Below are 25,419 nucleotides of genomic sequence, written 5' to 3' on the forward strand. Positions count from 1 at the left end.
TATAAACAAATTTACATTTTTTAAAATTTAATACTGAGTCATTTTTCAATTTAAAAACAATGTCTCACTTTTATTGACTATTTATATACCTTTTGTTCTCCCTTCTCAAGGATAGCATCAACATCTTCATCAGTTATTTCACTATCTTTTGATGCAAATATATGGTTTGCACCATGCCGAATCATTCCTAACATTTCATCTTTCCCCAGTTTATTTCCTTGGCTGTCTACTAATCGTCCTACAAGTGAAATCACAAGAACTTACAGAACTGAAAAGTTTACAACAATGTAATCTACTCTATAACTTAAAAGGTCATTAGGAAAACTAACTGAGAATTATTACTAAACATTTATACAGGTCTTTTATTATAAACAAGATAACAAATAAATCATGCGTGTCAAATTCATCCACTTTACTGAAGGTTCACAAAAAAATGTTTATTCAACCATAAGTTGCTGGATTTAGGTAAATAACAGATTATAAACAACAAATCTTTCATGTATACCTATTTCTTAACAGTTACCATCTACTCAGTTAAATATTACATTTCAAAATACTTTACTCACTACTGTTTGTATCCACTTTATCAAATTTGTCTTACTGTTGTCTTAATGAACGACTGCAGTGTACGAAAGATTTCTTTATCCACTAACAACATAACTGTAAATATTTAGTAGGCCGTTTGTTGAGTTTTGCACAAACCGATAATACAAGCATATCCCACAGTCATCCCTAATTTCAACGTGATAGACTACAGTGAAGGCAGCTAGTCAACTCACCCACTAGCCTACTCTTATGACAATAAGACATATTTACATATCCAGATCATAAAAAAACAATATTTTTAGTCAGTAACAGACTACGAGCTATAGTTTAACATTAAGTAAAAACGTTAGCTAACAAAAACCACAATCCCTAGGGCCGAATGACATTTTCTACTTAATCCATAACAATACTTTGTTGAGAAATTTTAATGCAAGATTTGCTGAACAAATATACTGGACACAAGACAATACCATGCTAAATAATATCTACACAACCCGTGACAATACCCTATTAAACAACAGTAACCAGACAATAAACGGTTTTTACCTTGTTGAATAACAACAGTGTCTAAACGAAGCTTGATTTCAGCACGTTCGACAATTCTTTCTTCTACCGTGTTCTCTGTTATCATACGGAAAACCCGAACAGTTTTCTCTTGACCTATTCTGTGTGCCCGATCCTAGATACATAAAAAATTCAGGGTTACTTCCAAAGTACAGCTTATACAAATATTAGTTCATCCAGTAAAAAAAACAAAACAGAAAAGGCATAACACAGCAAGTCCCACCCATGTCAATACACAACTTTTTTAGATTTAATAATCTTATCATTATCCAATTCTCATTAAACTTCATGGTTGGTTTAGTAAACACAAGATACTTTAGCCATAAGTCATAAGAGGAATACGACCTACCATAGCCTGTAAATCAACTTGAGGGTTCCAGTCCGAGTCATACAGAATAACCACATCAGCAGTAGCAAGGTTAATACCCAGGCCACCTGCTCGAGTACTTAACATGAACAGAAACTTCTCGCTTTCAGGTTTATTAAACTCGCCTATTTGAATCTGAAAAACAAGATTTACTTAAATACCTAGAGGTATTTGCTGATAAATGAAACTGTTAGCCATCTTATGCATGTAAAGCACTAAAACTCAGGACATAAAAATTCCAAATATAAAATTACTTTTATTGTACATCATCAGACATTCTCTTGTGTTTGCCAGGTGCTCATACGTGTTTTACATTTCAATTTGGACAAGTCTATCTAGATAACAAAAGGAACTGCCCTGTACTTACATCTATATCTTCATGGGGCTAACCATCCAGTCCTCAATATACATTACTCAAACAAACCTACCTAGATAACCAGATGTCTTGTACTTACTCTCTTCCCTCTAAGGGTGGGGAGTCCAGTATGTCAAGCAGAGTAAATGCAACTCAAACTTACCTACACAATGCCAGGTAACATCTCACACTTACATACCTCTCTATCTTCATGTGGGGTCTGTCCATCTAGACGACAATACATATAACCTCGCCACAGACAGTAGTCCTCAAGAATGTCCAACATTCGTGTCATCTGTGAGAAAATGAGAACGCGAGATCCCTGTTCCCGTAACCTTGGAAGTAACTTGTCAAGAATAACAAGCTTTCCACAGTTGTACACCAGGTGTTCATCTGTAGTGTAAGGTGGCCCTGTAACATAGGTTTAATATACACATGAATCGCAGAAGTAAACTGTGTCTTCCTAAATGTTCAACTTGTCCATACAGGTATTGGAAATTAAGCTATAACTCTCTGGAATTAATAAATCCTAGCATATTTGTTAATTATGGTTATTTTTGTTGAATTTTACACAAAACTGCTTATTAGCACAGAAAGAGTAGATGGAAGGTGGCTAGAAAACACCTGCCTTTAGCTTCACGGCTACTCAACAAACAGTGGGACTAACTGTCACACTATAATTACGACACTTTTACCAATGAAAAGACCATGCCACTGAAAAAGACATGAATTATCAAAAACAAGTTAGCAGCTAATGTAATGTAATGAAAAACGACTAAACATCCTGTTGTCAGTTACCGAAAAGATAAAAAAACCAGTCAAAACAACACAGGTAGAAATAATAATTAATCAACTGAACATATTACAAAGAAAATAAAGAAATGTAACTTGGAATAATCACTTAATGTAACTGAAACAATTACATCAGGAAAAGACTTGCATGGTTATCGTAAAAATGACTGGAAAACAAAAACACTACAAACTGTACAAGTATTCAAGAGAAGAAATTTCTCCAAATCCAAGAAGTGAAGTTCAATTTACTAATAATTATAATTATGTTTTAACATAATGAAGGGGAACGAGTGGGCGTGGAAGATGAAGGGGAACACGTGGGTGTGGAAGAAATGGTGACTGGAGAAAATAACATGTAGGGTATGAACAAAAATCAAATCAATTCAAAAAGTGAACTAATGTTTAAAGAGTTATACATATAATTTACTAACATAGATCAAATGTCTTTATGGAGCCATAAAACACTGTGCTATGCCATAAACATACAAATATTGAACTAAAACCAGAGATAAACAGTAAATAAAACTATTCACCTAACCAATACTGCATGCATGGAAGAAATTACAATATTTGGGTCAGAAACCCATGTAGTTAAAATATGGTAAACCTCAAATATGAACTGCAGATTTGAGAGGCTTGAAAGTTCAGGTGGTAGCACATGGTTACAATTAATTGAAAAGTAGAACTTACTGTCACTCTCATAACATACCTACAATAAAAAGTAGAGAAATGTTCTTGGAAGGAAAGCATCTCGATGACCCAGTCCAAGGAGTCTAATGAGTTTTAAGATGTGTAAATGAAAAGATATATTTTTATAATCAAAAACAATAATACAGAAACTTTCTGGAATAAAACAAATCTGGTTCAGCCCCATCACAAATAGAAGTTTTCATAAACAAACAAACAAACCTGGTTCAGCCCCATCAAACAGATACGGATGATTACAACACTTCCGAAGTTGCATCAGAATGTTTAAAAGTCGCATCTTGTCAACTTTCCCGGCACCATTCACCACATCAATGTCTTTCATCAATACTCTTGTGTACCTATTATAAAACATTAAGGTTACATGACTTGCAACAGGGGTGGATAAGAAAAAGAAATTACGTTTCCTCATGATGTTCAACTTACCATTCTCTCTGCATTTTGCTCAGACCAACATAGATTTTAACTTCTTTCTTGGGTGGCAGTTTTTTTTTCCACTTCCGACTTCAGTCGACGTAACAAGAAGGGTCTTAGTACCTGAGAAAAACAAATTTACTAAATGTCCAGTATTCTGAAATGTCTTAATTTTTAAAACCATTATAACAACGTAAGATAAACTCAGATTTCTTTAATGTTATTTTCATTAACAACATTGACTAGAATATTTCATACACAGATTGTTGTGAAACATTAGCTAATATAACTTTTTAGTAATAACACTAACAATCACATGAGTAAGCAACTGACAAAACATTGCATTTAAAACTCTACAAGTTTATTTAATTATATTCATTACTTGTTTAACTTTACTGTAAATGTATGGCCTCGATATGGTTGGAAGTTCACATTACTAACGGATACAGAGACAATTAATATAGAATTACAGGAAGATATTTCAGAGATAAAACTTACAGCATGTAATCTTTCAACAAGACTAAGGTCCCCCAAGCAGTTGTTTGTATTAAACCACGCATCGGAAGTCCTATAAAGATCATACATCACACTGATTTATCTTACATTACAAATATAACTCAAAATAATACTATACAAAAATACATCAAAATCAGGTTTTCTTCTCAAATAGTTTTGTTTGTATAATTCCTAAGTTTCATTCTCCAAACTATGAGTATAAAACAAATTGGATCTATCCTTGTGGACTGCCAACTTTTGTTCTTTTCTAACAAACTATGTTATTACACAACATAAAACATGCCTAAATATTTTGAATTGGTGTAGACTACAGTTATCTGAGAGAATGTGTCAAAGTGCATTATTAACCCCTTTAGCTGTAGAACGTGTCATACCGTGTGTCTGTAAAATGACAAGTAAACTCATGCACACACCATATGGTGCACTCTCATTTCTTTCAAGCAACAGCCTACAGAACGCACCCAGTTTATTATTAAATTCTGATTGGTGGAAAAATTATTCCCACTGATATGGTTGGCTCAGAGCATGCTGAATTACTTTTTAAAAAAATTACATACAATTTTTTTTATCTGTATATACATATTGAAATATTACATAATACAAATAAAATATATAAAAACAGGAAATTATAAAATGCTGGGAAAAATTCTGCAGCTAAAGATTAAATATTGTACCTCACTAGCAACCTCTACACAAAAACATTAGAACTACACAACAAGTGGTTACCTCAGAGGAGTTAAACACATCAGGTAGCAGGAAGTTGAGTAAAGCCCAGAGTTCATGAAGGTTATTCTGTAATGGTGTTCCCGTTAGGAGCAGTCTGTTGGTTGACTTAAACTCTCGAACAATTTCTGAAAGCTGCAAGTACAAAGGGTACTGTGTAATAGTTTCAGAATTGACTTGTGTGTCATACCTAAGTCAGAATGGTGTAAAAATATTTTAAAATATGCTCTCCCTTAAAACTTCACACCATGCTAAACAATCACACAAACTTGTATATAACAAAGTATGATATACAAAGACTACAAGTTTGTACAGTTGAAATGAAACAGTCTTCTATTCAATAACTGATGAGTTGAAACCCACCTTTTAACAACATCAGCCCAGTCATGTGATGTTATGGATTTTACTTAAGTTGTTACACAAACACACACAAGTTATTCTCAAAGTTACCTTCATAAACAAACCATATAAATATTAAATATACGTACTTTGGATTTCTCATTCTTGATACAGTGAGGCTCCATAAACAAACCATATAAATATTAAATATATGTACTTTGGATTTCTCATTCTTGATACGGTGAGGCTCCATAAACAAACCATATAAATATTAAATATACGTACTTTGGATTTCTCATTCTTGATACGGTGAGCCTCGTCAATCACCAAGTATCTCCAATTAAACTTTTTTAAAACTGCTTTCTCTCTAATAACCATCTCGTAAGACGTCACGCAGACGTCCCACTCTCCCGGCATCAGCGTATCACGTATCAAAGCAGCCTGATTAAACAGAGAAGCAATTTTAAGACAGAAATAAAACATTACAGTAAGTTGATTATATAATAATTTAAGCCTAAAAGCTGACTTACAAGCATGAAACAAGAAATACCAAATACCCGTGGGTCATGAATAAATAATCATTAACCTTATGGTACAACAAACAAGGAACTTTTGTAATTCTATATTTAATAATAATGGTAACTGACAGATTACTGTACATCAGATAACTTTTAAGTTTAAAGTTTCAAAAATTAAGATATTATTTTCTTAAGTCTAAAATTTCATGATTACAGAATAATTCCATGAAGTGTTTGAAGTGTGGTAATTATAAGAATTTCATTACTATATAAATAAAAGTTTTAAGACATCCAGAGGAGAGAAAAAGTGTTTACCTTTCTTAACACATATCAATCTTAATATTGCACAAAATAATAAAATTTCCAGAACTCTGCAAAAGCACAAACTCAACACTACAAAGTTGTTAGAAACTGAGCACCATTTCTCTCACACTTGTTTCTTGGTCTCCAATCAGACAGACAGCCTTTAGACTAGGACACCACCTTTTAAACTCAACACTACAAAGTTGTTAGAAACTGAGCACCATTTCTCTCACCCTTGTTTCTTGGTCTCCAATCAGACAGACAGCCTTTAGACTAGGACACCACCTTTTAAACTCAACACTACAAAGTTGTTAGAAACTGAGCACCATTTCTCTCACCCTTGTTTCTTGGTCTCCAATCAGACAGACAGCCTTTAGACTAGGACACCACCTTTTAAACTCAACACTACAAAGTTGTTAGAAACTGAGCACCATTTCTCTCACCCTTGTTTCTTGGTCTCCAATCAGACAGACAGCCTTCAGACTAGGACACCACCTTTTAAATTCATTTTTCCAGTTGGCCAAGGTGGACTTAGGAACAATCACCATGTGAGGTCCGTTGACATTCCGATAGTGTTTCATGTAGCCAAAGAGAGAGATAGTTTGTAAAGTTTTACCTAAACCCTGTAAAGAACAAAAACATATATGGACAGTTTTAATGGATGGTGTCTTGATCTTTCATTACAAATCTTTATCCAAGTTTACTAAGTTACAGATGAATCACAATTCTCCACTAACATCCATTCACTCAATACCAAACCATGAGACAAATCTTGTAAGACATGTACTAATTTGACTCAATGACTGGTACTCACAGAATAACACTCATTTACAGATTCTTGTTTAATACAGACTAATAAACACTAAACATAAACAGTCTTCCTGTTTCCAGCACCGCTGATCGAATTCAGTTTGTTACCAATTAAGATTATTAACAATCTTACAAAAAGAGACATTAATTCCATTAAAAACCTAAAACAAGACAAAAACATAAAAATTCTAAAAGCAGATAAAGGTAACGCTATAGTCATAATGAACACGAATGAATACATCCACAAAATGACAACATCCTATGAGACACTAACAAATTTAAACCAATACACACAAATCCAACAAAGACACACGAGGACGCAACTGAACAAATTACTACTACAAATGAAAAAAAGCCAACACAATTTCACAAACACTTTATTTCTACCTACGTAAAACCGACTCATGCACACCGCAAATATACGGCATCCCCAAGCCTCATAAACCAGATTGTCCATTACGACCAATAATGTCCACATATGAATCGTTTAATTACAATCTTGGTAAAAACATAGCATGGGCATTCTCCAAATATTTAACATCAGCTAGCTCATTCATCAAAGACTCTTTTAATTTCAAGTCTAATCTAAATCAACTTAATCATAAAGCCTTAATGGCCAGTTTCGATGTTACATCCCTCTTTACAGAAGTTACAACCACTGAAGCCTGCAAGATAGCCTTAGAACTCTATATCCGAGACCCTAACCCATCTATAGACATTCCCAGCAACCAATTAGCAACCCTCATAGAATTTACCACGATAAAGACAAACTTCATGTTCAACAACCACAACTACATACAAACAAATGGCCAAAGCATGGGCAACCCAGTATCACCAGTTCTAGCTAATATTTGTATGACACAAGTTGAAACACAAGCAATTAACACAGCATTACATCCACCACTATACTAGTACAGATATGTAGATGACACGGTTGTGGGATTCAAATCTACAGAACACATACTTAATTTTTTCAATCACATTAACTCTATACATCCCAACATTGACTTCACATGTGAACAGGAAGAAAACAATCAAATATCATTTCTTAACCTCAAAATTACAAGAACCGACACACAATTCAAAACAGAAATCCACCGAAAAATCACCCATACTGGACTATACATTCCTTGGAACTCAGCACATGAAACAAAACAAAAAACTCAACATACTAAGAAACCAAATAAACACAGCCATAAAACTATGCTCACCAGATAAAATTAACGATGAATTAGACAAAATAAAACAATACTTCATCAACATCAATAAGTTTCCTCCACAAACCGTAGAAAACATTATACGCACACACCTAGACAGAAAGCAAAATCAACCAACTAAAGTCAATATATCTCAAGAATCAAAAAATCACTAAACCATATACAAGGGCTGTTAAAAAAATACGCGGACTGACGTCATAAAACAAAATGTACTTTATTTAGAAGTTACAGGTCTGGGTCCCCTTCAAAGTACTCTCCTCCCCAACGCACACACTTATCCCAACGGTGTTTCCACTTGTTGAAACAGTCCTGGTACGCTTCTTTTGTAATGTCCTCCAGCTCCTTCGTCGCATTTGCCTTAATCTCGGGAATTGTCTCAAATCTTCTTCCTTTCAAGGGTCTTTTGAGTTTGGGGAACAAGAAAAAAATCCCAAGGAGCAAGGTCAGGTGAGTAGGGTGGTGGGGAAGAACAGTGATCGAGAGTTTGGCCAAAAATTCACGAGTTCTGAGGCACAAATTTCGCAGCAGTGCGGTGCATCTTCAATTTTTCGGTCAAAATCTCGTAACCAGATCCAACTGATATCCCACACTCTTCAGCAAGCTCCCTGACAGTCAGATGTCGATTTGCCCACACCAGGGTGTTGATTTTGTCGACGTGTGGATCGTCAGTTGACGTGGAAGGACATCCAGGACGCTCATCATCTTCAATGGACTGTCGACCATCCTTAAAACGTTCATGCCACTTGAAACATGCTGTACGCTTCATAGCAACATCACCGTAAGCCATGTTAAGCATAGCAAAAGTTTCAGTCGCAGATTTTCCAAGTTTAACACAAAATTTCACAGCAAGTCGTTGCTCCTTCAGGTCATTCATTCTGAAATCTGCCAAACGAAAAAAATCGCATTTCACTTAAAACCGCGTAGCTAATACACAAAAAGATATCTGCAATCGGGAAATGGCGTCGTAATCAGCTGATCTGTGCGAACCTAGCGACACCAAGCGGATTCGCCTGGAACCAACTGGAGCCGCGCAATTCAAACAGTCCGCGTATTTTTTGAACAGACCTGCATACCATATATTCCCGACATCAGCAGACAAATAACCAACATTTGGCAAAAACTAGTAACAAAATATGACATTCCAGTTAATACCAAATTTATTCAAAAACCAGGCACAAAACTGAGGTCTATACTATGTAAAAACTACACTGACAAACACCACACCAACATTATTTATAAAATACAATGTGATAACTGCCACGACTTCTATATTGGAGAAACAAGTAGAAAAATGGAAACCAGATCAAAGAACATAAAAAGTCATCTTCACACATTTTTTGAACACTGCAAGTCAAATAAACACAACATAACCATAGAAAACACTCAAATACTACACAAACAAACAAACATAAACAAATGCAAAATTAAAGGAGCCTTACTTATACAACAACTTAAACCAAAAATAAACCAATACAAAGGAACACCTTTATATCTATATTACAGAATATAATATAATAAATAATAATAATAAAATAAATAATATAAAATTATATATTCAAACATCTAAGCCCGCCCTCTACATTCCCACACTCAGTTACACAACCCCTTTCAAACATGTGGTCAGCTTCTGGTCACTTACCTCTCTCTTTCTTTGTGAACCTGACGATGATCAAAGAAGGTCGAAACGTTGTTCACTCCTCCACGTAAAAAATTTTCCTAACCCAAACAAGCCATTTTTACATACATATTACCCACAAGTGGGTTTTCTCGACATCACTGTTTTTTATTTTGTGAGCACTTGGTTGACCCTAGTGCAATTGAACCAGCCGACTGACCAAAGGGAGCCACCCGTCGACAAAAATTCAAGGCCAGAGGAGATAAACTGACAGAACAGAACCTTCCTTGAGAGGTCCCCTCACCACGTACAGGAATACACACCGAGGGGTAGTATCAATGAAGAATAAACACATCATTCTGATAAGTCACTGATACTCACCATTTCATCAGCTAGTATCCCGTTAATGCCGTGCTCATACAACGATATCATCCAGTTCAGTCCTCGGATCTGGTAGTCCCTCAGCTCACCAGTTTTGATATCTATCCAGAATCACAACATTAGCTTTAGTAAATCAAAGTTTGGAAAGAATACCAAATATTGTTAGATAACAAATGTACAGTTAATTATGGAAAAGGTTACACAGTTAACCCCCCTCCTATGTCCACTTTAAAATCCATTATATACTTTTAAATATGATAAGCATAATGTTTCACGATAGTGAATTAACATGTATAGCATTGTACAGTTCTGTTTCTTAAGTTCTACGATTAAAATATGACCTAATTATAACTACATTTAGTTAAGGAACTTGGTACTTTATCTGTAGATCAGTCAATATTACATGACAGAAATGTTAACCTAATTATAACTACATTTAGTTGAGGAACTTGGTACTTTATCTGTAGATCAGTCAATATTACATGACAGAAATGTTAACCTAATTATAACTACATTTAGTTGAGGAACATGGTACTTTATCTGAACATCAGTCAATATTACATGACAGAAATGTTAACCTAATTATAACTACATTTAGTTAAGGAACTTCGTACTTTATCTGTAGATCAGTCAATATTACATGACAGAAATGTTAACCTAATTATAACTACATTTAGTTGAGGAACATGGTACTTTATCTGTAGATCAGTCAATAATACATGGCAGAAATGTTAACCTAATTATAACTACATTTAGTTAAGGAACTTGGTACTTTATCTGTAGATCAGTCAATATTACATGACAGAAATGTTAACCTAATTATAACTACATTTAGTTAAGGAACTTGGTACTTTATCTGTAGATCAGTCAATATTACATGACAGAAATGTTAACCTAATTATAACTACATTTAGTTAAGGAACTTGGCACTTTATCTGTAGATCAGTCAATATTACATGACAGAAATGTTAACCTAATTATAACTACATTTAGTTAAGGAACTTGGTACTTTATCTGTAGATCAGTCAATATTTCATGACAGAAATGTTAACCTAATTATAACTACATTTAGTTAAGGAACTTGGTACTTTATCTGTAGATCAGTCAATATTACATGACAGAAATGTTAACCTAATTATAACTACATTTAGTTAAGGAACTTGGTACTTTATCTGTAGATCAGTCAATATTTCATGACAGAAATGTTAACCTAATTATAACTACATTTAGTTAAGGAACTTGGTACTTTATCTGTAGATCAGTCAATATTACATGACAGAAATGTTAACCTAATTATAACTACATTTAGTTAAGGAACTTGGCACTTTATCTGTAGATCAGTCAATATTACATGACAGAAATGTTAACCTAATTATAACTACATTTAGTTAAGGAACTTGGTACTTTATCTAAAGATCAATCAATATTACATGACAGAAATGTTAACCTAATTATAACTACATTTAGTTAAGGAACTTGGTACTTTATCTGTAGATCAGTCAATATTACATGACAGAAATGTTAACCTAATTATAACTACATTTAGTTAAGGAACTTGGTACTTTATCTGTAGATCAGTCAATATTACATGACAGAAATGTTAACCTAATTATAACTACATTTAGTTAAGGAACTTGGCACTTTATCTGTAGATCAGTCAATATTACATGACAGAAATGTTAACCTAATTATAACTACATTTAGTTAAGGAACTTGGTACTTTATCTGTAGATCAGTCAATATTACATGACAGAAATGTTAACCTAATTATAACTACATTTAGTTAAGGAACTTGGTACTTTATCTGTAGATCAGTCAATATTACATGACAGAAATGTTAACCTAATTATAACTACATTTAGTTAAGGAACTTGGTACTTTATCTGTAGATCAGTCAATATTACATGACAGAAATGTTAACCTAATTATAACTACATTTAGTTAAGGAACTTGGTACTTTATCTAAAGATCAGTCAATATTACATGACAGAAATGTTAACCTAATTATAACTACATTTAGTTAAGGAACTTGGCACTTTATCTGTAGATCAGTCAATATTACATGACAGAAATGTTAACCTAATTATAACTACATTTAGTTAAGGAACATGGCACTTTATCTGTAGATCAGTCAATATTACATGGCAGAAATGTTAACCTAATTATAACTACATTTAGTTAAGGAACTTGGTACTTTATCTGTAGATCAGTCAATATTACATGACAGAAATGTTAACCTAATTATAACTACATTTAGTTAAGGAACATGGCACTTTATCTGTAGATCAGTCAATATTACATGGCAGAAATGTTAACCTAATTATAACTACATTTAGTTAAGGAACTTGGTACTGTATCTGTAGATCAGTCAATATTACATGACAGAAATGTTAACCTAATTATAACTACATTTAGTTAAGGAACATGGTACTTTATCTGTAGATCAGTCAATATTACATGACAGAAATGTTAACCTAATTATAACTACATTTAGTTAAGGAACTTGGTACTTTATCTGTAGATCAGTCAATATTACATGGCAGAAATGTTAACCTAATTATAACTACATTTAGTTAAGAAACATGGTACTTTATCTGAACATCAGTCAATATTACATGACAGAAATGTTAACCTAATTATAACTACATTTAGTTAAGGAACATGGTACTTTATCTGTAGATCAGTCAATATTACATGACAGAAATGTTAACGTAATTATAACTACATTTAGTTAAGGAAATTGGTAATTTATCTGTAGATCAGTCAATATTACATGACAGAAATGTTAACCTAATTATAACTACATTTAGTTAAGGAACATGGTACTTTATCTGTAGATCAGTCAATATTACATGACAGAAATGTTAACCTAATTATAACTACATTTAGTTAAGGAACTTGGTACTTTATCTGTAGATCAGTCAATATTACATGACAGAAATGTTAACCTAATTATAACTACATTTAGTTAAGGAACATGGTACTTTATCTGTAGATCAGTCAATATTACATGACAGAAATGTTAACCTAATTATAACTACATTTAGTTAAGGAACTTGGTACTTTATCTGTAGATCAGTCAATATTACATGACAGAAATGTTAACCTAATTATAACTACATTTAGTTAAGGAACATGGTACTTTATCTGTAGATCAGTCAATATTACATGACAGAAATGTTAACCTAATTATAACTACATTTAGTTAAGGAACATGGTACTTTATCTGAACATCAGTCAATATTACATGACAGAAATGTTAACCTAATTATAACTACATTTAGTTAAGGAACATGGCACTTTATCTGAACATCAGTCAATATTACATGACAGAAATGTTAACCTAATTATAACTACATTTAGTTAAGAAACTTGGTACTTTATCTGTAGATCAGTCAATATTACATGACAGAAATGTTAACGTAATTATAACTACATTTAGTTAAGGAAATTGGTACTTTATCTGTAGATCAGTCAATATTACATGACAGAAATGTTAACCTAATTATAACTACATTTAGTTAAGGAACTTGGTACTTTATCTGTAGATCAGTCAATATTACATGACAGAAATGTTAACCTAATTATAACTACATTTAGTTAAGGAACTTGGCACTTTATCTGTAGATCAGTCAATATTACATGACAGAAATGTTAACCTAATTATAACTACATTTAGTTAAGGAAATTGGTAATTTATCTGTAGATCAGTCAATATTACATGACAGAAATGTTAACCTAATTATAACTACATTTAGTTAAGGAACTTGGTACTTTATCTGTAGATCAGTCAATATTACATGACAGAAATGTTAACCTAATTATAACTACATTTAGTTAAGGAACTTGGCACTTTATCTGTAGATCAGTCAATATTACATGGCAGAAATGTTAACCTAATTATAACTACATTTAGTTAAGGAACTTGGTACTTTATCTGTAGATCAGTCAATATTACATGACAGAAATGTTAACCTAATTATAACTACATTTAGTTAAGGAACTTGGTACTTTATCTGTAGATCAGTCAATATTACATGACAGAAATGTTAACCTAATTATAACTACATTTAGTTAAGGAACTTGGCACTTTATCTGTAGATCAGTCAATATTACATGACAGAAATGTTAACCTAATTATAACTACATTTAGTTAAGGAACTTGGTACTTTATCTGTAGATCAGTCAATATTTCATGACAGAAATGTTAACCTAATTATAACTACATTTAGTTAAGGAACTTGGTACTTTATCTGTAGATCAGTCAATATTACATGACAGAAATGTTAACCTAATTATAACTACATTTAGTTAAGGAACTTGGCACTTTATCTGTAGATCAGTCAATATTACATGACAGAAATGTTAACCTAATTATAACTACATTTAGTTAAGGAACTTGGTACTTTATCTAATCTGTAGATCAGTCAATATTACATGACAGAAATGTTAACCTAATTATAACTACATTTAGTTAAGGAACTTGGCACTTTATCTGTAGATCAGTCAATATTACATGACAGAAATGTTAACCTAATTATAACTACATTTAGTTAAGGAACATGGCACTTTATCTGTAGATCAGTCAATATTACATGACAGAAATGTTAACCTAATTATAACTACATTTAGTTAAGGAACTTCGTACTTTATCTGTAGATCAGTCAATATTACATGACAGAAATGTTAACCTAATTATAACTACATTTAGTTGAGGAACATGGTACTTTATCTGTAGATCAGTCAATATTACATGACAGAAATGTTAACCTAATTATAACTACATTTAGTTAAGGAACTTGGTACTTTATCTAAAGATCAGTCAATATTACATGACAGAAATGTTAACCTAATTATAACTACATTTAGTTAAGGAACATGGCACTTTATCTGTAGATCAGTCAATATTACATGGCAGAAATGTTAACCTAATTATAACTACATTTAGTTAAGGAACTTCGTACTTTATCTGTAGATCAGTCAATATTACATGACAGAAATGTTAACCTAATTATAACTACATTTAGTTAAGGAACATGGTACTTTATCTGTAGATCAGTCAATATTACATGACAGAAATGTTAACCTAATTATAACTACATTTAGTTAAGGAACTTCGTACTTTATCTGTAGATCAGTCAATATTACATGACAGAAATGTTAACCTAATTATAACTACATTTAGTTGAGGAACATGGTACTTTATCTGTAGATCAGTCAATATTACATGGCAGAAATGTTAACCTAATTATAACTACATTTAGTTAAGGAACTTGGTACTTTATCTGTAGATCAGTCAATATTACATGACAGAAATGTTAACCTAATTATAACTACATTTAGTTAAGGAACATGGTACTTTATCTGTAGATCAGTCAATATTACATGACAGAAATGTTAACCTAATTATAACTACATTTAGTTAAGGAACTTGGTACTTTATCTGTAGATCAGTCAATATTACATGACAGAAATGTTAACCTAATTATAACTACATTTAGTTAAGGAACTTGGTACTTTATCTGTAGATCAGTCAATATTACATGGCAGAAATGTTAACCTAATTATAACTACATTTAGTTAAGGAACTTGGTACTTTATCTGTAGATCAGTCAATATTACATGACAGAAATGTTAACCTAATTATAACAACATTTAGTTAAGGAACATGGTACTTTATCTGTAGATCAGTCAATATTACATGACAGAAATGTTAACCTAATTATAACTACATTTAGTTGAGGAACATGGTACTTTATCTGTAGATCAGTCAATATTACATGGCACAAATGTCAGCCTTCACAGTGAATCTGACAATTAAACAAAAGAGTAAAATATCAATATATGTTTGATGAGATAGTCTTCAAATAATGGAGCTAAACCTAACAATTCATTCAATTGGTATCCCTTCTTTCTTTAACAGGAGTTATGTGCTCAAGAAAAATGTTAGAAAAATATGCAAGTACAAGAAATCTTGATAGAAGTTAACATAATCTATGTAGATAGATTTGATGTTCTTAAAAAGCTTTGGTGCTTAGCATAAAAGTTAAGTTTTCTGTTATCTCTGGGTTCCAGCAGTATCAGTCCACAAGCTTACACCTGGTGCTCAAGCAGAACCAATGCAACATTAGTGTATATAGTGTAGACTTTAACATGTTGCACCAACTTTTGTTTTGGTATTTGATCAGACATTGTAGAAGATAAAGCACATGGTCAACAGAATAAAATTTAAAGTGCCCGTGAATGTCATGTTGGCTTATCTTGTCCTGTAATTGATGGGTCTTTACTTAACCTCAAAGCTGAAAGCCACTTACTGTCACTCTCATAACATACCTACAATTAAAAGTACAGAAATGTTCTTGGAAGGACAGCATCTCAATGACCTGTTCCAAGAAGTCTTATGAGGTTTAAGACATGTAAATTGAAAGATTTATTTTAATAATCAAAATAATAATACAGAAACTTTCAAGAAAACAAACAAACGCTAAACTCTTAGAATTTATTCATAAAATACTGAGTTAATGTTAAATTTAACAATGTTTCACGTTTACAGACTCACAAGACGGAGACTGTTCAAATCTCGTGACGGTGATGGCACTTCTTCTGCTCTCCGACAGCAACTCTTCATCTTCTTCTTGCTCGGTCATGCGGTGACGATGGCTACAGCACAGGAGAACATGGCTTTACTATACAGAGTACTTCCATAAACTTCTTTATCAGAGATACTAAAGTTCAGAGGTTACTCTGAAAGACAGTTTCTTTCAACAATAAACTGAATTTTGCTCTGATGAGAAGCACACAAAACTGACAAATGTGTAAAAATCAGACAAAAACAATCTGTGCTGCTACTACGTTTTCTTATAAAAATCCCTGATCAGCTCAAAGGACGTAATTATCAGATTGGAACAACTCTGAGTGATTTGGTTTCCAAAGATTTAGTTCAAAAATGTACATTTAAAGCTAACACCTAATATACATGATACTACAAAAAGTGATTTACTTATAATGTATCTTCTGGAGCGACACATTGGCTGATGAAGATCACTGCCATCTATTGGTCATATCACAAAACTATTACATTTTTAATTTGAAACCACTGTTCATAAACTAATAGTTTCATGTTCCTGTGTGATAATCTTCCAACTTATTACTTTATTTCTCCAATGTTTTAGACTTTACTGCTGTTATATTCTGTAATGTCATAAGACTGGTTGAGCCTATTATTTTGATTGAGTCCAATTCACTTATGCACATAGGCTTACAAGTTCATTTGGGCAATTATACACAGTTGTGCATACCATTATTTTGTTTGTGGTCTAGTAAATGAATGTTATCACATGTGATAACCCTAACCCTTATTTCATTGCAAGAATACAATCTTTCAAAGCTATGGAACAATCTACTTTTATGTACTTCGTGATGTCACATCTTCAATCAAGCTATTCTCAAAACGTGCCATTGATCCAACAAGAAATGTTATCCTTACTGCAAACTTTATCCTCAACATGGATTTTAAAACTTACTCTCCAACAGCAGACAGCTTAGCTTTTTCATCCGGTTTCTTCCTGGGTCGTCCTGGCTTGACCTTCAGTGGAGAACCCCCCGTTTTTCCAAGAGTTCCACTTGCCATGAAATGGGAGAAAATTTCAGTCTGTTGAAGTAAGTAGTCAAATCTCTTGGCTCGATCTGTTTCCTGTTAAAATAAAAACTAAAATTTCAGTCTGTTGAAGTAAGTAGTCAAATCTCTTGGCTCGATCTGTTTCCTGTTAAAATAAAAACTAAAATTTCAGTCTGTTGAAGTAAGTAGTCAAATCTCTTGGTTTGATCCGTTTCCTGTTAAAAGAAAAACTAAAACTTAACTTTGCCTCGCAAAGAAAAAAGGTCCAATCTTTGAGACCACGTTTTACATCACGTATGTCTGTCGTTAGGCTTACGAGTTATTTGTACTAGGACCGTCACAGACTTACATCACGTACGTCTGTCGCTAAACTCACGAGTTATATGTACTAGGACCACCACAGACTTACATCACGTACGTCTGTCGCCAAACTCACGAGTTATTTGTACTAGGACCACCACAGACTTACACTAAAGAATATTTAATTACCTAAAGTTACAAACTGATTCTGCAAAACAATTACTTGAGGTCTTTTGAAACTTTTTTGTAAGCTCCTAGGAAGTAAAAACAAATTTATAATTTTTGTATTAAGAACATGGACGTCAGATGGTACAATTGTTTAGCTCGGCATTTACATGCAACACTAACTACTTCAGAGTTATATAATACTTAGTATACAATTTCTAGTCAATCTAAATCAGTGCAAAGAATTTATTTTACATACATGCACCCTGCAATATAATGCATACACTGAACAGTGCACTGGATTCAGCATTTTTTGTACACTGCTAAACTCTTTACCTGTAATAAGAGGTGCACATATTCTAAATGTTTACAATTACATTCAATCTCTAATTAAGCTTTATCACCTATGTATTTGGCATGAATATGTTGTTTATAATCCACACTGTCATTCTTAGGTCTCCTATGTCATGATGAACCTGACCTCTGACCTCATAATGTTGTAACTAAATCTGCTGCAGTCCCTTATAAACACAATTACTACAAGGATTTTAAAACTTAAAATTCCTACTTATTTGCTATCACGAATATGGAAAACTCACCAGATAAGCCTATTATCCCGTACCTTTTGAGATTGTTTCCTAATTTACTTTATATGGTCAATGAACTGTTTAGAAACAACATAAAGACCAGTTTTTCATCTACATATTACAAAACTGTATTCAGTTTTCCCACAAAAACTGCACTGATTTGTGCTGGTAAGGCCTGGGGTCTCCAAACAGCAACCAACTGTTGTCACATCTTTATCTTAATACGAAAACTGCATGAACTAACAGTAGTTTTATATCCTAGTCACGCATATTTCAAGTGTTCTGAAATGCATTTTTCAAAGCTAAGTGATTTTTTGACCCCACATTCATGAGGCTAAGCAGAAAGCATCAGACATATTTACTCTAGTGGAAATGGTTCAAGTGAAAACCACATTTCTTGTTTTACAATTGTACATATTTTTAACCAAAGTAATTAAGAAATAAAAATAATAAACATTTCAGATTAACCTGACGAAACTTCAGTAAGATAACGCATTTAGATAATGTGGTGTTAACTCATGGGGCTCCACTGGTTAGTTTAAAAGTACAGCAACGAAACCATAAAATTAAAAAACGTGAAAAAGGTTGACAGTTGAAACTTGTAAAGAATTTGGAACTTTCTGAACAAAAAACTAAAGGGAATGTTGTACTTCTGTACATAAATGATTTATCTTACAGTTAGTGTTACTGACTATATTATGTTCTAGAAGCTATGTACACATAATATGAAAGCTGACCCAGTAAATACTGTGGAAATTCAGGACGTCCTTACAGAATTTAACTTGTACTACAAACTTGTCAAATTTCTTGAAGATACAGTTGATACAATTAACCAACGTTGTCCCTCTAGGGTCAGCTTTCTCATGCTCACACCATTTACCATGTGTTTAAACTATTGTAAAGTATTCATTATGTACAGAAAAGTTTATTATATTAATAACCTTTGTAGGAGTCCTCCTTAATCTGCTTACATAGTTAAACTATCATAGACCCACAACACATTTCTTCAAATACATGACTTTTAGAATAACACAAAGTAATTATACTTGTAGATGTCACATCTACAACAGTCTACTTGTCTTAATCCTAATATTAATAAAGCCTTTATTAAGTAAGGACCACATTCAGAGATAACATTAACTTGTGTAAACTGTTAGCTTCAGTCAACATTAAATTTTACTGTATTTAATATCAATAAATATTTATTTTATTATTATTCTATGAACATTTTAAAAACTTTGACAAGTTTTTAATATGTTGTGGTACAAAACATGTACTGAAAAGCATGTTTACAACTGTTGAAATGAAGTACACGCTTTCAGGACAAACAAGAACTGAGAATTTTTATAAATACTATTTTCCTCTACGTTATTGCTTATTAAAAGTTCCTGATAACTCACCAAACAAATTTAAAAACATTTAAAGTTAAGGCATTTTCTATTTTACTAAAATATTATTATAACATTATTTAAAACAACTTTCAATCCAATTATACTTTACCAGGCTAAACAAATTTGATTTTAAAATATAGAATAACAGTTTGGATTTCATATAATCAAAGATTGGCATAACTGAATATGACACCATTCCAGAAAACTTCAGGCAATGAAACAATATTATGTCAAACACAGATGTTTGTGACCCAAGAGTACAACTGAAATATTGTGCTTCTGTTGATTTCTTGAGTTTACCCATTTCTATATTTGGTTCTGACAACTCAAGCAAGACAATCATTCACAGATGAAGTTACACACTAACCAGTTTAGTGTCATATTCCTTGTTGTCATCATTAGATGGAGGTAACATTAGATCATCGTTATCTTCTTCTGGTTGTTCCTGAAAGAAAATCATCAGATGATACTTGATACAAAAAATGTTTTTATAACAGTTGTTTACATTCTTACAACAAGAGACAGAGAGCTATTTAACACTTATACAACAGTCTTGTAATGTTAGCATACCAATGTTTTAACACCCGTATAACAGTCTTGTAATGTTAGCATACCAATGTTTTAACACCCGTATAACAGTCTTGTAATGTTAGCATACCAATGTTTTAACACCCGTATAACAGTCTTGTAATGTTAGCATACCAATGTTTTAACACCCGTATAACAGTCTCGTAATGTAAACATACCAATGTTTTAACATTTATATAACAGTCTTGTAATGTAAACATACCAATGTTTTAACATTTATATAACAGTCTTGTAATGTTAGCATACCAATGTTTTAACACCCGTATAACAGTCTTGTAATGTTAGCATACCAATGTTTTAACACCCGTATAACAGTCTTGTAATGTTAGCATACCAATGTTTTAACACCCGTGATAACAGTCTTGTAATGTTAGCATACCAATGTTTTAACACCGTGATAACAGTCTCAGTAATGTAAACATACCAATGTTTTAACATTTATATAACAGTCTTGTAATGTAAACATACCAATGTTTTAACATTTATATAACAGTCTTGTAATGTAAACATACCAATGTTTTAACATTTATATAACAGTCTTGTAATGTAATCATACCAATGTTTTAACATTTATATAACAGTCTTGTAATGTAAACATACCAATGTTTTAACATTTATATAACAGTCTTGTAATGTAAACATACCAATGTTTTAACATTTATATAACAGTCTTGTAATGTAAACATACCAATGTTTTAACATTTATATAACAGTCTTGTAATGTAAACATACCAATGTTTTAACATTTATATAACAGTCTTGTAATGTAAACATACCAATGTTTTAATATTTATATAACAGTCTTGTAATGTAAACATACCAATGTTTTAACATTTATATAACAGTCTTGTAATGTAAACATACCAATGTTTTAACATTTATATAACAGTCTTGTAATGTAAACATACCAATGTTTTAACATTTATATAACAGTCTTGTAATGTAAACATACCAATGTTTTAACATTTATATAACAGTCTTGTAATGTAAACATACCAATGTTTTAACATTTATATAACAGTCTTGTAATGTAAACATACCAATGTTTTAACATTTATATAACAGTCTTGTAATGTAAACATACCAATTTTTTAACATTTATATAACAGTCTTGTAACGTAAACATACCAATGTTTTAACATTTATATAACAGTCTTGTAACGTAAACATACCAATGTTTTAACATTTATATAACAGTCTTGTAACGTAACATACCAATGTTTTAACATTTATATAACAGTCTTGTAACGTAACATACCAATGTTTTAACATTTATATAACAGTCTTGTAATGTAAGCATACCAATGTTTTAACATTTATATAACAGTCTTGTAATGTAAACATACCAATGTTTTAACATTTATATAACAGTCTTGTAATGTAAACATACCAATGTTTTAACATTTATATAACAGTCTTGTAATGTAAGCATACCAATGTTTTAACATTTATAGAACAGTCTTGTAATGTAAACATACCAATGTTTTAACATTTATATAACAGTCTTGTAATGTAAACATACCAATGTTTTAACATTTATATAACAGTCTTGTAATGTAAACATACCAATGTTTTAACATTTATATAACAGTCTTGTAATGTAAACATACCAATGTTTTAACATTTGTATAACAGTCTTGTAATGTAAGCATACCAATGTTTTAACATTTATAGAACAGCCTTGTATTGTAAACATACCAATGTTTTAACATTTATAGAACAGCCTTGTAATGTAAACATACCAATGTTTTAACATTTATAGAACAGCCTTGTAATGTAAACATACCAATGTTTTAACACCTATACAAATCTTGTAATGTTTAAGTTTAAACGTTCAATGTGACCAAGACAGTGCCATATTGTTTCAACAGCTCAACAGATGGTACTAAAAAAAACAAAAACAAATGACCTAAAATAGCAAAATTTCATTTTTCATTAAAATATTTTACTAATTTCAATATTGCTTTATGACATGACAAACCCTATATGGTAAACATTAAGGGAGAAACTGCACCTTTTAATATTAATTATTATAAATAACGATTGTATTTGATATGTACGTTTTCCTCTTGTGGAGAAAAAAAGGCAAGAATCCTTGTCATGGATAACAGAATCTTTTTCACACAACAGAAATATTTAACTTCTAGCCAAGATAACTGTTCTATAACTAACAGTTACAAGGCTAGTGTTAAAATAATCTTGTGTTTATGACCAACTGAAATTCTGTTAACTTCAGACAACACAGAGACATCTCTTAATTTTAAAAACTATTTATTTTAGACATGTTTGTTACACTACAAGTATAAATTATTATATTATGTAGTCTTCAAACTCTGAATAAAGGATCAGTGATAATGTGGAGCATCTGCAGATTATAAAGAAAACTCACAAAATGCCATTTGAAATATACATATGGAAAAAGTACCTAAAAGGTAGCGCATGCTATTTACATTTTGTTAGTATGTTAATAACACTGTGTATAATTTAGATATTACAGCAGTATACAAGGTGAACTTTCTTAATATGTAAAAATCTATACTTAGTTACCTTAACATAATAAATAAACAGTTTCATAATTGCTGTAACTTTACCATTAGGAGTGAAATCACAATGATGGAAAAACATTAAAACTACAATACAGAAATATTATAAATGATAATGTATGTTGAAATACCAAATGATGGTTTAGAAGTTACTTTAAATATACTGGTGCTTTTAATTAATTAAAACACGTCAACATATTTATTTATGAAGTATCATGTTCAAAACAAAATCACAATTCTGCAGCTTTTTAAATAAAGAAATAACAGACATTTCCTTTGACTATCTGATAGTTTGTTATATTCAGCATCACTTAGTACAAAATAGAGCATGCTTTTAAAAACAAACTCAAACTTTTAGTCCACAATTATCTAATTCAGATTACTAATCAAGAATTTCGTAAATAAAATTTATTTTTGCCAAAATGATTAAGTCTTATTTTTGTCACGCTCCTATGTGCCTTCCAAAATGTTACTGAAATTTTGCTGTAAATTTAATAAATTATTACCTTATACTTATTTCATACCGATTGTTTCAAAATAACTTATACAATTTACATCGTGTAACTAATATTATTTCTGGTATTAGTCACAATAATACAACCAAATTGCAGTGACTGAATGTATTAAAAAAATACCCTTAGGCCTAACTAATTACTCCGAATGTCGTGAAACCTAACTTACTCTTATGTATACAAACTGAAATCCATTGTTCTCCTTCATAAAGAAATACCAGTTATATTTTCAAAAGTTACAAATTTGTTGCAATATAGCAAATACTCACTTCTATCTCCGCAACATCTGTTGGTCCTTCTGTTTCTAAAGTTGCCATTTTATACAAAGAACGTTTTCCGATCACCGAAACCTGTCACTGTCACACAATTACAAAAAGTGCGACAAGCACCGGTGTATTCATCCGCGCTGTATCCCCCTTTTCGCGGTTTTTCGTGACGTTTTTCTGTAGAACTACCTATGGTGCTTAACTGTAGTAAGAGTTTGCTGGTATGATAATCAATTTCTTTCAGCAGCCTTTTTAAGATTTAAAGACTTCATAAATAGTAGAGTATTATATTTTGGAAGCATTATTCAATATAGTCATGCTTTAAGAAACTAATTTATATATTTTATTATTACTGTATTTTTCTCAAATATTTCTGGAAAATGAACCAATCACTGATCATCATTTGTGTATACTTTCAAGCACTGGGCGGCATCTATAGAGTTTGAAAAATATATCTTTTATATGAATACAATAAGAACACATTTTTTTATTTCTGTGCTCAAATATAACTAAATGTTTATATGCATATATATATATATTAAAGATACACCATAAATAAATTAAGAGCAATGATGAAAAAATCATATATAGTAGACGAGCAAGTTTGACTAACGATCTGATTTGAAACATCTCTTTTATAAAAAGGCTAAAACAAAATTGTTTAGTAAGTACTTAATGTAAAGTATTTGTAATTAATTAACAGTAGCCAGCTTGTGGCCTTTTGTTCTTTCCTTCTTTCTTATTTACATTAATGATACTGAAAGAGGCATACTGTAATTAGTAATGAATTTGTTTACTACATTAAACTCAGTTGATGCTTCACACTGTATTGAGAATGTTGAAATACTGAAAAATAATTCATGTTAATTGGCAAATGAGATAAATATTTGACAATTGTTTGTTATATAACTTTGCACTACCTAAGCTCTTTACACTGTGCGCACAGCAATAATCGAAACCACCAGATATTTCATCAATACTGCTGAGTTTTTATGGGGTATTTGGCAAGTAAATCCATAATTATAATAAGTTCAAGCTAAAACATTTCAAGTTTCATAATTTGAATAGGATCCCACTCGTTAATATGTCTGAAGAAAACATCCCAGTGCAATGGCAAATAAGTCATTCTAGCCTTCGAAGTAGTGTTCTGTTGCAATTAGTGAAGCCCATACAATTTTAGGATGTATATTTATAGACATTAATTATTTGTTACATGTTATAAAATGTTATATGGCTTTATACAAACTATTTGTTAGGAATCACTTGGATTGTTTGTTTGTTTTT

General features: G+C 31.7%; 1 protein-coding gene across 1 annotated transcript in view; it reads right to left on the reverse strand.

Moving 5' to 3' along the window:
* The window catches only part of LOC143228720 (SWI/SNF-related matrix-associated actin-dependent regulator of chromatin subfamily A member 5-like), a 36,379-nt gene extending 12,044 nt beyond the window's left edge, over positions 1-24,335 (reverse strand). Inside the window, 17 exon segments of the mRNA XM_076460009.1 lie at positions 90-238; positions 1,093-1,225; positions 1,460-1,612; positions 2,032-2,243; positions 3,534-3,670; positions 3,756-3,820; positions 3,822-3,866; positions 4,242-4,304; positions 4,306-4,311; positions 4,986-5,117; positions 5,607-5,762; positions 6,586-6,765; positions 10,166-10,266; positions 16,725-16,825; positions 17,689-17,858; positions 20,594-20,671; positions 24,139-24,335. Of these exon segments, the coding sequence (XP_076316124.1) occupies positions 90-238; positions 1,093-1,225; positions 1,460-1,612; positions 2,032-2,243; positions 3,534-3,670; positions 3,756-3,820; positions 3,822-3,866; positions 4,242-4,304; positions 4,306-4,311; positions 4,986-5,117; positions 5,607-5,762; positions 6,586-6,765; positions 10,166-10,266; positions 16,725-16,825; positions 17,689-17,858; positions 20,594-20,671; positions 24,139-24,186 (1,929 nt within the window). The 5' untranslated portion in view covers positions 24,187-24,335.
* Between the last annotated feature and the right edge of the window lie 1,084 nt (positions 24,336-25,419).

The sequence above is a fragment of the Tachypleus tridentatus genome, chromosome 10 (genome assembly GCF_004210375.1).
Source record: "Tachypleus tridentatus isolate NWPU-2018 chromosome 10, ASM421037v1, whole genome shotgun sequence".
Lineage (NCBI taxonomy): Eukaryota > Metazoa > Arthropoda > Merostomata > Xiphosura > Limulidae > Tachypleus > Tachypleus tridentatus.